Genomic DNA, 18,019 nt, shown 5'->3' on the forward strand with positions numbered 1-18,019 from the left:
AGTGTCTGACACTGCCAGGGACTGGGAAATGGCAATGAACCAGTCTATCTATACCCAAAATATGTATCTATGAACAGTCCAGAGACAAAGAAAGGCTCCTACTCCCTTCACAGTGCTGTGTGGTAAAGGCAGCATGCAGTCACGGACGCACAACTAAGCTTTAGTGAAGGGGGATGGCTTTGCTACCCTAAAAGGCTGACAAGTCACATTGGGACAAGCTGAAAATGGAACTGGAAAAGCCTACAATACTGACATGTGAACCTCAGCAGGCCTAATGGCACAGAGTCAGTGAAGCCTACTTGGCAATTAGATCTCATCATCTTCAACAAGAAACTGGAGGTCTATTCGACACTCCCAAAAAGAACCCCAAGACCAGTCCAATAAGCACGCAGACATATACGGATATTAAAACCTTTTAATGTTTCACATTTTTGTTTTTCAGAAGATTTGTAAGAAAAATACATGGAATTTAGTATGTGTTTCAATACAGTGGGTAATTACAGAATCTAAACAAGTCTATAAAGTATAACCCTTCTTGTGGCACAGAACATTCCACTCCACTAAGAAGAGAGAATCACAACATGATTAGGCAAGATATCTCACGCTGCCTGTTGTTTTAATTTCAGAGATTGGCAGATTTGGAGAAAGAAACAAATCAACAAAATCAGTAACAACAATAGTTAACTGCCTCGATTCCCTTCACCTCTTTCCCTTTGCCCATTTTCTTCAGATAACTAGATGGGCTGAGGACATGAGGCAGAGCCCTGTGGGACAGGGTCAGGTGCTCTGTTGACTACATGCCAAGAAGACACCTGGGTTCCCTGAGGTGGCCCAGAAATATACTTTGAAGCAACCACTCAGTGCTGTAGCTGAGAAATAACACAGGTGGAGGGAATGGAATGGAAAAGGAGCTATAAGAACGGCTGGCAGGAGGCCCTATGTCCTCAACACATGTTCAAAACTCAACTTACATATTTCTGTGCAAAGGTTTGGAACCGAGGAGTTAATACATCTTTATAACAATACAAGTTGGAGTAATAACAGAGCATAAACACTTCTGCAAACACTCCATCATTCATTCCTTGAACAGAAAAAGTCAAAACCACTTGGTTTTTAAGTGAAAATCCTTCATATCCACCTGTGTTTAATAATAATAACTTATGATATTAACAGCTTCCTTTAAAAGGCAAGAGATTTAAATCATGAGCACGAACAGACCTATTTTCCTATGAGGGTAGTTCTTAGGAAGGGATAGACCCCTACCACACACACACACACACAAAACAAAGCTGTCATATTTTGTGTTTTTAGCATAAAGCTAGCCCAAAGAGTTTTAAACAAGTTACGTGTTTTCCATTGCAAACAATCTCAGCTCACTTAGCCAACAAAAAGTAAATTAAATAAAGTAAACTATTTACTGTTTTTCCTCCATTTCAGGTGTACGTCTGCCTCCATGATGGACAATGGAAGGACCCAAACACGACTAACTTGCTCCATGCAGTGGAATATGACTTCAAGTAGGCTGGCCAAGTAGCCATTTCCCTTCCTAAACTTAAAATAATCAGTGATACAGCACAGGGGGGCAAATTTGGCCAGAGTCAATCACAGATTTCTTTGTTTATAACATGTATAACTTATTAAAGGAGAAACTGCAACACAGGTCAGTAAAGTAAAACAGTCCACTTCAGCCATCAGACAACACCCTTTCATGGGCTAAGCCTACATTGCCTCCAAGTGAGCCAATTCACTCCTTTTATGCAACGAGACACCTTATCTGATGCTCTAGCCATGACTTGCTTTTGCATAAAAATCAATTGCTAACATTTTTCATCTCTAGCATCATTAACACATGGAGAAAAAAAGAAAAAAACGATCAATATTAGAAAGCTTGACAAAGAAAATAAGAAAACCAGCAAAGGAAAGGTGACACAGAAACTGATTCGGCAGTTGTTCCATCACTGCCCACCACACGGGCTTGAGGCTGGTGACTTCATGGACGCATCCCTTTGATGCACTGCTGAGGTCAGTTTCGAGTCCGTCAGAGTGACCCCAGTGTGATGCTGCCTGCCTTCCATTCACTGACTCCTACCCGAGAGATCCAAGGGTGGTGGTAAACACATGCCACACAGGTGCCAGGAGCCTAAGAGTCTTCCTGAAAACGTTGCCTTGGATTGGGCATGGAACACGTCAGTGGTTTGGAGTCTTGGCAACAGCATCCACACTGGGGCTTAACCTCAGCAGCCAGCCTGGAGGATGCTTCCTCCAGAGCGCTTGGTCACAGACAGGGTTGTGAAGACCTGCAGGGCAAAGAGGAAGAGCAACATTTTCAGACACCTGAACAAATGAATTAACAGAGAATAGTCCAGATACTATCACATGTTAAAAATGACCTATGTGACTACTTAAAATGAATGAAAAAGTAATGTGACTGAGGATATCCTCTAATTCTCCAGAGGATAAAAGAAGGACAACATTAAAAACCAAGGTGAAAGAGGAAAAAATATTTAGAGACTCAACACTGTTAAGATGCCCATATTACCCAAAGTGATTTACAAATTGAATGTTATCTCCAACAAATTACTAATGTCATAATTGAAAGATCTAGAAAAAATAATTCTATCCTTTGTTTGGAACCAGAAAAGAGCTTAAAAAGCCAAAGCAATCTTAAGTAAAAAGAACGGATCTGAAAGCATCAAATTATCAGACTTCAAACTTCACTACAAGACTATTGTAAAAAAACAGCATGGTATTGGTACAAACACAGAGACATAGACCAGTGCAACAGAACAAAGAACCCAGATATAAAACCATCTACCTACAACCAAGTGATATTCAACAAAGCAGACAAAAATGTACACTGGGGGAAAGAAGCCCTATTCAATAAATGGTTCTAGGAAAACTGGATGCAAAAGAATGAAACAGGACTCCTACCTCTAATCACTCACAAATTATTTTAAGAAGGATAAAAGACGTAGATCTAAGCTATGAAACTAGAAGAATCTTAGAGGAAAATGTAGGAAAAACTCTTCTAGATACCAATCTAGGCAAAGGATTTATGACTAAGACCCCAATGGCAGTAAGGGTAACAACAAAAACAGATGTGATTTGATTAAACTAAAAAGCATCTGCATAGCTAAGGAAACAATAGAGCAAACAAAATGGGAGAAAATATTCATAAGCTACATATGCCATAAAGGGCTAATATCCAGAATTTATAAAGAACTCAAGCAAATCAGCAAAAAAAAAAAAAAAAAAAAAAAAACCAGCCCTATTAAAAAATAGGCAAAAGACACAAACAGAAGCTTCTCAAAAGAAGAAAGACAAGTGATCAATAAACATATGAAAAAATGTTCAACGTCACTCATCATCAGGGAAATGCACATTACCACAGTGAAAATGGGCTTTTAAAAAATTCCAAAAATAGGTGCTGGTGTGGATGCAGAAAGAATGGAATGTTTATGCACTGCTGGGGAGACTGCGAACTAGAATACCATCTATGGAAAAGAGTGCAGAGAGATTCCTCCAAGAGCTGCAAGTAGACAGACCATTCAATCTAGCAACCCCACCTCTAGGTATTTACCTGAAGGTAAAGAAGACTTTTCATCAAAAAAGACACCTGCACTTGGAATATTTACTGGAGCACAATTCACAACTGCAAAGATGTGGAATCAACCCAAGTGCCCATCAATTTGTGAGTGTAATACAATGTGATACAGGTATACCATGGAATACTACTCAGCCATAGAAAGATGAATTCACACCTTTTGCCAACAATCTGGATGGAACTGGAGACCATTTTCATAAGTGAAGTATCTCAAGAATGAAAAAGCAAACACCATGTGTACTCACTACTAAATTGAAACTAACCAATGAGCACATACGTGTGCACAGAGAGAAGTAAAACTCAGTGCACATCAACCCGGCGGCAGGAGGGAAGGGGCAAACACCTACCCGATGGGTATAATGAGATCTATTTGGGCAAGTGGCACACACCTATAGCCACAACTCAAGCATTACAAAAGCAATCCACATAACCTAAAACATTTGTACTCTCAATATTTTGAAATTTAAAAAATTATTGTGCATTAAAAAGCCCAGAAAACCTCAGCAAGATTTTGTGTACATAAGCTTATTTTTTAAATTTATATAAAAAACATCAGACCCTAGAATAGCTGAAATAATTGAAAAAGAATAAAGAAGGATCTTCCTAGCTATTAAGGTTCAGTAGATATGTAGTTACCAGTAATCAAACAGTATGACACTGGTGGGAATGTACAGATCAGTAGAACATAATAAAGAACCCAGAAATGGACTCTTGCAAATATACTCAACTCTTTTTTTTTACAAAAGCGATTAAAGGAAGAAAGATTTGTCTTTTTAATGAATAATAGCAGATAAAATGAATATACGTACGTTAAAAAACTCAAGTAAACCTTATAGCTGGGCTCAGTGCATGTAACTCAGTGGTTAGGGTGCTGCCACATACACTGGGGCTGGCAGGTTCAAACCTAGCCTGGGCCCGCTAAACAACAGTGACAACTACAATAAAAAAATAGCCAGGCATTGTGGTGGGTGCCTGTAGTCCCACTAACTGGGAGGCTGAGGCAAGAGAATCACTTAAGCCCTAGAGTTTGAGGGTGCTGTGAGCTGTGATGCTTTAGCACTCTAACAAGGGCAATGTAATGAAACTCTGTCTCAAAACAAACAAACAAATAAAAAACTTTATACCTTAAAGCATGAATTAACTCAAAATTGATCACAAAATTAAATATAAAATGCAATACTATCAACCTTTTAGAAAAGAAATCCTAGAAGAAATCTTCGGGAATCTCAGGACAAACAAAAGTTCTTTGTTCTTATTTGTAAGTAACTTTTTGTTGTTGTTGTTTTTGTACAGACAGAGTCTCACTCTATTGCCCTTGGTAGAGTGCCATGGCATCACACAGCTCACAGCAACTTCCAACTCCTGGGCATAGGCGATTTTCTTGCCTCAGCCTCCTGAGTAGCTGGGACTACAGGTGCCCACCACAACACCTGGCTATTTAGTTATTGCAGATTGGCTAGGGGTGGGCTCGAACCTGCCACTCCCGGTATATGGGGCCAATGCCCCACCACTAAACCACAGGTGTCGTCCTGTAAGTACCTTTTAATAATTTTTTATTTTCAATAGCAAAACAAGAAAGAAAATTTAGGTTATATCTAATAAAAAATTTTATCAGCATAAAGATGATTAAAACAATTAAATCAGTTACCCCAGTTGCTTGTGAACTTTCTAAAAGAAATTCACTATGAAATATTCTGGATACATACCCAGGTATATGGTATACTATTACAAAGCCCCCTATGCTCACAAAGTCCAACATCTGCCCCTCCCTGATGGCCTTCTCTTCCCTACCCCCACCCAGTCGTGCTCATCATTCCCATGCATTTTTTCCTGCGTTTAATTTTTAATTGTACGTGCAAATGGCAAGGTGATGCACATGCTCTTCTGCTACCTGCTTTCTTGGCTCAATACTGTATTTATGTAATTCACCCATATGGATACAATAGCTCTAATTTTTTCATTTTTCACTGAATGGGAAGTTCAAATTCAATTACTATACTGTATTATATGTGAACTAAAATAAAATCTTAAGCCCCCGAACTGACTAAATGGACCCCATCCTGGCCAGCGGGACCTGAGAACACCCTCAAACTGAGTTGCTGGCCATAAAGGAGGTCAGACATGCCTCCTCAGGCCCCCCTGCTTCTTGGAGATCTCCCTTTCAATTCATTCATAGGCCTAAGACAAAGCTAAAACCACATCTGCAGGTCATCCATTACTTAACAGATAAATGAGTCCTGGTTTACAACTGTGGCTTGTCTCTGATTAGCAGACTTCCTTATCTGATGTAAAACATTCCAAGTCTTTAGACAAACCTCATTTCTTTAACCAATTACGAATCAAAGAATCTTTAAATCCACCTATAACCTATCATGTCCCACTTCAAGACGTCCTGCCTTTTCAGTCCAAACCAATGTACACCTTCAGTGTATTACTGATTCATGACTTTACATGTAATTCCTAAATGTAAAATGTTCCTCTCCAAAATGTATAAAATCAAACTGCAACCCAACCACAGTGAGACCAATTCCTCAAGGCTTCCTGGGCCTGGCTCTCTGGGCCGTGGCTGTACACACTCTGCTCAGAATAAAGCTCTTTAACTTATTTATAGAGTTTGGGTTCTTTTCCACTGACATTTTCCATACATAATCTAGCATATACTGTAGCATTCCATTATTTAAATGGTGACGATGTTATGAATCACACATCTGAGCTCCGTCTACTGGCCATCAAAGCTGTTGCCAATATACTGCTGCGGTATTCAAGTCCATCTCCCTGAACACAGAGCTGGAAACACAACCTCAGGGGAAGATAGAGGGTGAAACTTCAACATGACAATGTGACTGGATTTCCAAGATGCCTCAACTCATATTTTCATTTTCAGTGACTAGTACGTTCCCTTTGTTTCATATCTTTGCAAACATTCAGTAGTTGTAGACTTAAAACCTTAACAGCTTTAGATAATTTTTACTTACCACTGCTCAAGACTACCTGTACATAAAACCAAAAATGCTTTTGAATAAAGGGGAAGATATTCTTTTGTAAAGGAGGAAAAAGATGAGAAAAACTTTTGGTCTGCTTTAGTCTCAGAAAGTGACAAAGTCTCCATTCCTCAAAAAATAAGACTCAAGTACTAATGGCCAATATCTTACAACATTTAAAACACAAAGCTAGAAGAAAACATAGACAATTCACATCCAAACAAAAAATAATTACAAAGGAAGAGGTTATCGTTGTTAGTAAAGGTATGTAAAAATTCTTGAAATTGAAACAGTCTTTGGTTCTGAGTAGTAATAACTACAAAACTTAGTTATAGGAATAGTTATCCCTTTTGTATTTTTCTATAGAAAAAATACATTACACTGAATTTTGCAACATTTTCATTAACACTATTATATTCAATGCTGATGACACTGTAAACTAGTGCAACTTTTTTGAAAAGCAATATAATTCTTTTGTTTTAAAAAAAGTGTAAGGATAAGAACAAGGAAACAATATGTGATAATGAAAATAACTATGTTAGGACGCAGGTTTTATAAGCAATACAAACATACTTTCTTTTCAATTTTAAAATGGGAAAAAATAAAGAGCCAAAGAATGTATTTTAACATATTCCAGTTTAATGAATTTGAAAGCATAAGGTTCAGTTTCTCAGGAATTGATTTAGAAATAGAACTTGTAGGAGATTTGGATACAAAACTAGATCTATCAAAATTGAAAGTGGATAATAGTTATTGATTTTTCATACTGACGACATGCTTATGTTAAAAAGACAGAGGAAGCCAAGCTGCCATTGTTGATCAGTCTGAATGAAAAAAACCCAGATGGGCTCAATTTTTATTAACACAAATTTCATTTGTACACAGCTATTTTAAAATTTTCCTTACAATACTTTTTTTTTTTTCCCTAAAATGAGGAGGAGCAGCCTCCATACCTTCTATCCCAATATACGGGACACGTACAGAGGTCAAGTGCTGCTGGAAGTTTTCACCTCCCATAGTTGTATCTAGCCCAATACTTCCTAGCCTCACAAGGCCCTCTCTTTAGAGTGGAATTATGTTCACTGTTAAAACAACAAAACCAAAGCGTTTGATACTTGCCACTAAAATTCTAAGACACTTCAAAGGGGTCTTTTCAAATGTTTTTCTCCTGAGCAATTGTTTTTACCCTACAAGTTAACTTGATTAGCTGAATTCACTACTCAAATAATGTGTAATCAGTTTCCTACCCTATGACTGCTGCTCAGATGTCCAGAATAAATTATCACCATCTCATTTCACACTGAATAATGCAAATGCATTACTGATGCGGCAGGCGCTGAGTTGCCCTCCTACAGGGCTTTCGTCAAACAGAGTAGTCTCTCCTCCTCCTGGGGAACTTCTAGAAAGAAGCCCTTTGGAAAGTATTTTGCTCAAAAGAGCAAATCTCAACTAAGAAATTTGTCAAGTTTTGTAGTTACTACTACTCAGAACCAAAGACTGCTTTCAATTGCCCAGGCTGTTTTATCGAAGTGCTATGAAAGAGTTCACTGACTGACTCTGCAAAGCCACCACAGCTGGCCCCAAAGCTGTGGCTATTTCTAAGTACTTTAAGCAGGGCCCAGGACCAGTTTTTTTTTTTATTCTTTTTTTTTTTTTGTAGAGACAGAGTCTCACATTATGGCCCTCAGTAGAGTGATGTGGCCTCACACAGCTCACAGCAACCTCCAACTCCTGGGCTTAAGCGATTCTCTTGCCTCAGCCTCCCGAGTAGCTGGGACTACAGGCGCCCGCCACAACGCCCGGCTATTTTTTGGTTGCAGTTTGGCTGGGGCCGGGTTTGAACCCGCCACCCTCGGTATATGGGGCCAGTGCCTTACAGACTGAGCCACAGGCGCCGCCCAGGACCAGTTTTTAAATTATTATTTCTAATTCATCCAGTGAACTGACATTTGGAAAATCCACTAAATGTACTGGAAAAATGAAATTTTCAAAGGCATATAAAATTAAAACCCAATTGGGTGGCGCCTGTGGCTCAGTCGGTAATGCGCCGGCCCCATATACCGAGGGTGGCGGGTTCAAACCCGGCCCCAGCCAAACTGCAACCAAAAAATAGCTGGGCGTTGTAGCGGGCGCCTGTAGTCCCAGCTGCTCGGGAGGCTGAGGCAAGAGAATCGCTTAAGCCCAGGAGTTGGAGGTTGCTGTGAGCTGTGTGAGGCCACGGCACTCTACCGAGGGCCATAAAGTGAGACTCTGTCTCTACAAAAAAAAAAAAAAAAATTAAAACCCAATTTTAAATTATTGGACACTGTCAAATTATTCTTAAAGTTTCTAAATCTTTATTCTTCATTTCTCACCTTATCTCGTAACAAACTTTTATGGACCATCTTCAAGCAGCATCCCCTATGGTCTATGTCTGGCCACTAAAAACAGTGGGAATCCAATTACCATTCAAGTTGGAAACTAGCATTTGGCAGGAAAAAAGAGTTCCTAAGAAGCCTCTACCAATCAGACTTCGCTTTCCCTAGATCAAGAAGCCTTAAAAACAGATTTCCTTTGGATAAATGCCCAGTAGTGGGATTGCTGGATCTATGGTAGTTCTGTTTGTAGTTTTTTGAGGAACCTGCATGCTGTTCTCTGCAGTAACTGTACTAGTTTACTTACAGACACAAAAAGTAGAACAGAGGTTACCAGAGGTGGGAAAAGGGGAGGGGAGACAGAAGAGTTTGTTAAAGCCTATGAACTCACAGCTGCATAGGAGGAATAATATATATTTTCAAATGGCCAAAAGAGAAGATGTTGAATGTTCCCAACATAAAAGTGTTTAAAAGATGATGGTTATGCTGCCTACCCTGATCTGATCACTACACACTGTAGGTATCAAAACATTCCTATGTAACCTATAAATATGTATAATTATGTCCATCAAAGATAAATTAGTTTTTTAAAATTTCCATAATTAGGAGTCAAAAGTCTTGGTTTTTCAAAATCTATTTTGTAAACAAGTAGTTCATAACCAGGGAAAACAACTGTAAAAAACAATAGCTCAGGGAGCTTTTTCAACATATACATCCCTCTCCACACTCCCATTAAAAATAATGTAATCATGACTTTTCATCAAGCCACACCCTTAAAATGAAGTCTCTGGGAAAAAAACAGCCCACAGATACAGCTATTGAGTATCTATCTGATGTCAAGAACTCTGCTAACATGCTTAACAGATAGCATTTCTAATCAATCCTGTAGTTAGATATTACATGTTTCATTTAATATGGAAACTAAACTTTGGAAAACCTGGGTGACATGGCCCCATCTTGAGAAGAATTTGCTGAGGGAGGCTACACTGCGGGTCTCAGTCTTGCCACTACATTCATGTGGCCACCAAGAAACCATTTCCCTTGTTTAACTCTGCCAAATACCGTAGGCTGGTCGGTGAAATGTAGCATCACCTGCACCTTGTGGTGCTGGGAGCTGCACTGCCTGAGTTTGACCCCCACTCGGCCACTGCCAGGCTGTGTACCTATGGGCAAGCTACTCAGCCAACCTCTTTGTCCTCAGTTTCCTTGTCATTCTAATGGAGACACTATTCCCACCCACATCATGGGGCTCTCTTAACAGCAGCAGAGAGCACAGTGTCTGGCACCCAGCAGGCAGTCACACTTGTTAGTGCTCTTGTCACGGTCTAGCCCCTCCAGCCTGTTCTTGCTGCTATTACCTCCTATTTCAGGCCACAAACCTAAGCCATTTCTCAGTCCTTCTCTCTTGCCATTTCCAGTCAGTGGACAAATACTATCATCTCTATGCCAAATACAACGTCTCTTGCTTTCCACTGTCATCACCCTGGTCAGGCTACCATCATCTCCTCTCACATCTACTTTAATAGGCACATACCTGCATCTGCCACTAGATGTGCCTGTCCTAGCATATCTTCCACTATGTGGCCAGTGATGACCATGTGGCTCCCCTGCTCCGAACCACTCAGCTGAATCCCAATGGCCCAAAAGTAGACAGAATACCCTTGCTTGGTTTACAAGATCATGACCTGCCCACCTGTTTCTCCAACATAAAGTCTTACCTCTCTAAGCTCTTCAAGCTATAGCAACATTCAGGGTCTTTTCTAGTTCCTTGAATGAGCCATGCTCTCTCCACCAGGTCTTTTATACAGTGTTCTTTTTGACTACAGAACACTTTCTTCTAGTTTAAGAACTCCCCGCCACAGCTTGGCGCCTGTAGCTTAGCAGCGCCGGCCACATACATACTCTAGGGCTGGCAGGTTCGAACCCAGCTGGTGCCCGCCAAACAACAATGACAACTACAACCAAAAAATAGCCAGACATTGTGGCAGGTGCCTGTAGTCCCAGCTACTCGGGAGGCTGAGGCAAGAGAATCCCTTAGGCCCACAAGTTTGAGGTTGCTGTGAGCTGTGACGCCACTGTACTCTACTGAGGGCAACATAGTGAGACTCTGCCTCAAAAAAAAAAACAAAAAAAATCCCTCCACAATCATCTTGCCCCAGTATCACAGAGCTACTGTGATATAATGAAAAATATGTATCTCTGGTTTCTGGCATCAGAGCTTCTAAAACCCTTGAGAATTTCCTGAGTGGTGGCAGTGAGAAAAGTAGCTTTTGTTACCTAAAATGAGCCTCTTTCAATCACCCCAGAGTTTATGTTAATGAGGTAGTTCTTGATGGGCCCCCTATGGCTTCAGAATGAGGGCTCCTAGTCAAAAGAACCTATCTTTATCTTGTGATTAGAGGTAGAATTTTCAGCCCCATTTCCCCCATCAACCTCTGGGTAGGGATCTGAAGATTAAGCTGATCACCAGTGATCAATGATTAGTCAATCATACCTATATAAAGGGACTCCACAAAATCTCCTAAATGAAGGGGAATAGAAAAATTCCAGGCTGGTGGCCATCCAGGTGCTGGGAAAGTGGCCCAGAGAGGGTATGGCAGCTCTCCCCCAACACCCCATCCAACTTTCCTTCCATTTGGAGTTGCATCGTTTATAATAAAGCAGTAAATGGAAAGAAAGTGTTTTCCCGAATTTTGTGAGCAGTTCTAGCAATTTATAAAACCTGAGGAGGGGAACCCCTTGACTTTACAGCTATCTGATGAGACGAATACAGGAAGCCCGGACGTGAGACTGGCTCTGCAGTGGGGGCAGTCTATGGGATTGAGCCCTTAACTTGCTGGACTGGAGGCTAACTCCAAGGAATTAGTGTCAGAACTGAATGACATTGTAGACACTCAGCTGGTGTCTGGAAAGTTGGAGAACTGGTATTGGTGTGAAGGAAAGCCTACATATTAGGTGTCAGAAGTGTTTGGTAAATAAAAAAATCATAGGGAATCCCTAAGCCAAAGACCACACAGATGTCATTCAAGTGCCCCCAGCACTTTACACTACTCTGATCCTGGGACCCATCATGCTGAATTGTAATCAGCGCCTTTCATCCATCTACCTCACCCTCTCTTCAGCTTATTCTAAATCCTCCCATATTCCCACTGCCAAGCGCAGTGCTGTGCACGTAGCTTCACAACAAACATGTTTAGAGTGAGATCTCATCCAATTTTTTATCTTATAACCAGCCACCAACTTGAGAAAAATGAAACATCGAAGTCTTTATAAAGCACCAGAACATCCAGCCTCTGAGTTTCAAAGTCATCAGAGGACCAACAGATGGAGAGGCACAGCAGCGAATGTGCCAGGCACACCAAGGAGAACAGGCCTTGGTTGACCTCCCACCTCCTCACACCTTTCTGCCCAGCTGGCGGTCATCCTGCCAGATGCTGCCTGCGGGCTGCTGCTGCAGCATCACCACAGGACACAGCCCAGTGAAGTGGTCGGAGTCCAGCATGCAGCAGTCTTTTTCTTTCAACCAGCCCACTGTGAGCTGCATTCAGACAAAAAATTAGACACTCTTATATACAAGCTGGGAAATTATCTTTTCCCTCATCCATATCAGAAATGATTACTGTAGCTTGTAAATACTTCGGACTAGGATCTAAATTTTTAAAATATACTCACTATTGTTGGTTGAATTGTGCCCCCCCCCAAAAAAGACAGGATCAAGTCTTAACCCCCTAGTATTTGTGAAAGTGACCTTATTTACAAATACAATCAAGGTCATGAAGGATTAGAGTGGGGCCCATAAGAAAGAAGGGGAAAATGTGGACACAGACATACAGGAGAAAACACCATTCAGAGGAGACAGAGATTGGAGCGATACATCTATGAGCCAAGGAATGACAAGGATTGCCACCAAATCACAGAAGAGGCAAGGAAGGATTCTTTCTTCTCTACAGCCTTTGGAGGGAGCGTGGGCCCTGCTGACACCTTGATTTTGTACTTCTTTCTTTCATTTTTTTTTTTGTTTGTTTTTGTTTTTTGAGACAGGGTCTTACTATGTTGTTCTTGGTAGAGTATTGTGGCATCACAGCTCACAGCAACCTCAAAGTCTTGGGCTTAAGGGATTCTCTCACCTCAATCTCCCAAGTAGCTGGGACTATAGGCGCCCACCACAATGCCCGGCTATTTTTTGGTTGCAGTCATCATTATTGCTTTAGCTGGCCTGGGCCAGGTTCGAACCTGCCAGCCCCAGTGTATGTGGCCGGTGCCCTACCCACTGAGCTATGGGCACCGCCCTGATTTTGTACTTCTAACCTTCAGAATTATGAGAGAATAAATTTCTCTTGTTTTAAGCGACCCAGTTTGTGGTGCTTTGTTATGGTAGCCATAGGAAACCAATATACTCAGAAAAGAGAAGTTAATTGGCTCTTTCCCCATCAGCAGCCTAAGCTATCACACTGAATAAAAGATTTATCACACATTCTTTAAGAGCATTAATCTAGACCCTACAGTTTTTATGTTATATTTCTTTGAAGTTTAGTTTAATTTTCTTCATAAAAACAGGAGCTTTCTGTGAATAATGACCTAATCTCTCAACATGTTAATATTTTATGCTTCTATCTCAGGTGCCTATTAATAATGTAGAAGAGGACACCATTCCTAATCAGAGAGAAGGCAAAGCAAAAGAAAGCTGAAACATTTTTCCAGGTCTTAAAGCTGACATTTCACATACTCAGCAAAGAGTTCAGTTGTACATGGGCAACTGGGGACAGAGACCAAACAGTTACAGAGCTGCTGACTGAAATCTGGCCTTAAGGGGCATACATACACATTACTGTGTGCGTGTAAGCACAATGTACACCTTGGGAACTCTGGCGAAGGTAGAAAGGTAATTGCTGCAATTTTCAGCTCCCTGTCTAAACTGGTACACTATGAGATGCCTCGTCCCAACCTTCACCAAGTTCTCCAATGTAGAACCAGTTTTGGTTTTCCATTCCCATGGAGTGAACATTCAACTCCGGAATGATCACTGACAGTGAAGAAACACTGACACCCAGTGGCCTAGACTGGTCAATTTCCAGTTCTACCACCACTTGCTGGATCTTTTGAAAACCATCACTTTCAAATCTCATTCTTTGATGCCACAAGCTGAAGAGGCAAACATCATTTAGCCTCAAGGTAGCTCTGGGATAACCAAGATGAAAGCTTTTTCTGGGTACGAATGGTGTTATTAACTGATTGCCATAAAAATAATTTAGGTGACATGATAAATAAATGATTTATATCTCTATAAATCACCCTTATAATTTTTACTATTTAATAGCATGATAGAAGTCTCCAGTTGGTACCAGGAGCAACAAATAGGAAGAGGAAAACTTATTTTTAGAGACAAGACCCTCTTTTGAGGTGTTCTCAATCATTATCAAACTGTCAGGAGATACAGAAGTGGGAGCACGAGCATAGCACAAAGAATGCTAGCTTCAGGATCCTAGATCTGCCTCTTAGAACCTGGGCAATGTGTCCTTTTTTCTTTTTGGAGACAGAGTCTCACTTTGTCACCCTCGGTAGACAACTCACAGGAACCTCAAACTCTTAGGTTCAAGCCCAATTCTCTTGTCTCAGCTTCCCAAGTACCTGGGACTACAGGTACCCACCACAATGCCCAGCCATTTTTTAGAGATGGGGTCTTGCACTTGCTCTGGTCTTGAACCTGCGAGCTCAGGCAATCCACTTGCTTCGGCCTCTCAGATGTGCACTTTTAAACAGAGCTGTGCAAGTGTAGGCAACCTACCTCTGCACAGACAGGGTGGATTCCAATGGTGCTGTCCAGCTGTTTTTTGGTCAGTCCACATTTGAGTGCAGCTGCAAAGCCTTGTGTAACTTCTCCAGCATTTGGGCCCAGAACATGAAAGCCCACAACACGTTCCTAAGACAAAGATAAAATGTTCAATTAAGCTGATTTTTCTCCCCTTCTCTTCCTATACAGCCTAGAGTATTTACCCAGTCTATTCTAAACAATCTAATTCAGAAATAGCCAAAGATTTAAATTAATGCTTGCTGCTAACAGATGTTTAGACTGAAGATTTCCCAGCATGGGGTAAAACAGAGCATGATGTGCATTTCAAGCAGGAAGCAAGAGACAAGAGCCAGCTATGAATGATGATGAGAAAAAATACGGTTATCTGCAAATCCCTAACCATCAAAATGTTCTAGAAAACACTATCAAAAGATAGTGGTGTCCGCGCGTTCTGCTTTTGGTTGTCTCAGATCCAGGTATACCGTCTGTGAGCTGTGACATTTAAGGGCAATCATTCAAATTACAAAATCACCTTAACTAAGGTTTTGGGCATAGATTCCACAATTACATATTTTTAGTAAGATTGTTCCAACCTAAAAAAAATTTTTTTTTATTTTGTTTGTTTGAGACAGAGTCTCACTTTGTTGGTCCCAATAAGAATGCCCTGGTGTCATAGCTCACGAGCAACCTGTAACTCCTGGGCACAAGCGATCCTCTTGGCTCAGCCTCCTGAGAGCTGGGACTACAGGTGCCCACAGCAATACCCAGCTATTTTTAGAGATGGAATTTCCCTCTAGCTCAAGCTGGTCTCGAACTCATGAGCTCAGGTAATCCAAAGTGCTGGGATTACAGGCATGAGCCACCGTGCCTAGAAATATTTTTGAAAATGAAAGAGAAATGTTGGACGACTCTGAAATACCTTGGTAGGAATTATTTTGGATAAATTCTACATCTCAAACTCAGGCTACCTCTGCCAAAAGCAGAGAAATCTGACACGTTCTACTGTTCAGTTAATAGATTTTTCAGAGCTGACTCTGACTAAGCAGCCCAGTTTCCTCAAGAGGCAACTCAGGCTATGCAGTAGAGCTTATCAAAGGTTCCATCACTCCTTGGAAATATCAAGAGGTCACTCTGCTGCTGAAGTACAATGATACAGTCAATATTATACTCTCATATATTACTCAACTTGATGATCAGGAGGGTTCAGGATATAATAAATAGCCACCTGTATGATAAACTACTATAATGCACTTAAAATATACTAGATTTCCATGTAATAATGTATAAAGTTCTCAAATGATAAGGAGACAAAAAAAAAAACAAGTTACAGGGCTCTAGTTAATGACGGCGCCACTCTTAATAAAGCCACACGACACTGTACAATGTTTCAGCGTACCTAAATAGGTGCAAACATGTAAATAAACGTGAGAGACACTCCAGCTTCTGGGGCAGTAAAGGAATGAATACAAAAGACCACACTAGCATAGGATACTAGTTAATACAATGGAATCTCCACAGTCCAGGACTGATTTTTAGCTTTGCCCTTTAGGAGATAAATGACCGGAACACAATTACTTACACATTCCATGTGCTTCAGTTTCCTCACTGATAAAAATGAAGATAACAATAGCCCATACCTCACAGGATTATATAAAGATTAAATAAGTTAATACCTGTAGATCTCTCCATAGGAGGCATTGAATATGTTTATTGAATAAACATTGAATATGTTTATTGAATATGGATGGTGGGTACCTTCCCCATCTTTATGTATATTTTAAATATTTTATATAAACAAAGAATAGCACAGAAGAAAAACCAGCAGACAATAAACATTCTAAGTACTACCTAAAATCAAGGACATTTAGATACCAGGAAGTCATGTGACTGACTCAAAAGGAACAGAGCTCTCATGCCCCAAGGACAGTCAAGTTCCAGAAGCTGTCTTTCACATCAGATTGCTCAGGACACAAAAACAATGATAATATCCATCTTCCCTACTACTATCTTTACCTATGAAAATAACTGAAAACAGTGTCACCTTCCTTATGACCTCAACTATTTTAATTAAGACACTTTTACTGGCAGTGAAACTATTTTTCATATGATACAAGCAACACCATTTGAACAAATGCAACAATGAAGGAAGAGCTAAGTAACCACAGATGGTTAAAATGGAGTTGCTTGTTAGTAAGTTAACTTTCAGTTTCATTCATCACTATGTGCAAATGAAGCTCTAGAGGCAGTTAATAGACTGCCAATCGTGTTTCCTCCCTTTGTCTACAGAAATGATAATAAAACTTACATCTAAAATGAAAAAGAAAACTCTACAAAACATTGTGCTTTATATCAACTGTGATATCCTAGTATATTCATTTGTAGAGGATCCAGAAAAATGTTTTCTAAAATCCTGGGTTCTGCAAAAAAACCCTAGCATTGTGCTACTGCAGTGGTTCTCAACCTTCCTGATGCCATGGACCTTTAATACAGCTCCTGTGGGTCGCGACCCACAGGTTGAGAACTGCTGTGCTATTGTCTAGAGCAGTAGTTTCTAACCAGGATACATGGCTTAGTTATATTCAAATTGCAATATTAAACAAGATATCAGAGTATATTAGGCTTGTAGCATGGATTCTTTAGCATTGTTTATATTTTTACTGGGACATTTTTTTAAAGTGATGTGCCAGCTAAACTAAAAATTCCGGTTTCATAAGATTTAGTACAATACTTAAAGAGTGTAAGCGTACGTACATACGTGTATTCCAGGTTACAATGTTAAAAAAAATGATGTCTTACTACGTGGCAACACTCAAAGTTGGAAAATGGCTGAGCTCGGTGGCTCACACCTATAATCCTAGCATTCTGGGAGGCCAAGGCAGGTGTACGGCCTGAGCTCACAGGTTCAAAACCAGCCTGAGCCAGAGCGAGACCCCCATCTCTAAAAATAGCCAGGTGTTGTGGCAGGCACCTGTAGTCCCACTACTCGAGAGAGAGGCTGAGATAAAAAGAATTGCTTGAGCCCAAGAGTTTAAGGTTGCTATGAACTATGACGCCACGCACTCTACTGAGGGTGAGAAAGTGAGACTGTCTCAAAAAAAAAAAGTTGAAAAAAACACCAATTTACTCAATCCCTTATTTTGTAGGTATGAAAAAACTTTGTGAGGTAAAAGATTTTGTCCACAAGCCTTCAGTTGCCAGGTTTTATGCATAGCAGCAGGTAATGTAATCTTAAACCAGAACTCAAGTAAGAGCTCTTTCCCATTAGTACCAAGTTGCTGAGGATCAAACT

General features: G+C 40.4%; 1 protein-coding gene across 3 annotated transcripts in view; it reads right to left on the reverse strand.

Annotated features, from left to right (window-relative positions):
• Positions 1–397: 397 nt before the first annotated feature.
• The window catches only part of TXNRD1 (thioredoxin reductase 1), a 76,460-nt gene continuing 58,838 nt past the window's right edge, over positions 398–18,019 (reverse strand). For all 3 annotated transcript variants that reach the window (XM_053583578.1, XM_053583579.1, XM_053583580.1), the window contains 2 exons: positions 14,725–14,859; positions 398–2,297 (listed from right to left, as the gene is read on the reverse strand). In XM_053583578.1, the coding sequence (XP_053439553.1) occupies positions 2,235–2,297; positions 14,725–14,859 (198 nt within the window). In that variant the 3' untranslated portion in view covers positions 398–2,234. The remainder of the gene's footprint in view (positions 2,298–14,724; positions 14,860–18,019) is intronic.

This window comes from Nycticebus coucang, chromosome 3, assembly GCF_027406575.1.
Source record: "Nycticebus coucang isolate mNycCou1 chromosome 3, mNycCou1.pri, whole genome shotgun sequence".
Taxonomy (NCBI): domain Eukaryota; kingdom Metazoa; phylum Chordata; class Mammalia; order Primates; family Lorisidae; genus Nycticebus; species Nycticebus coucang.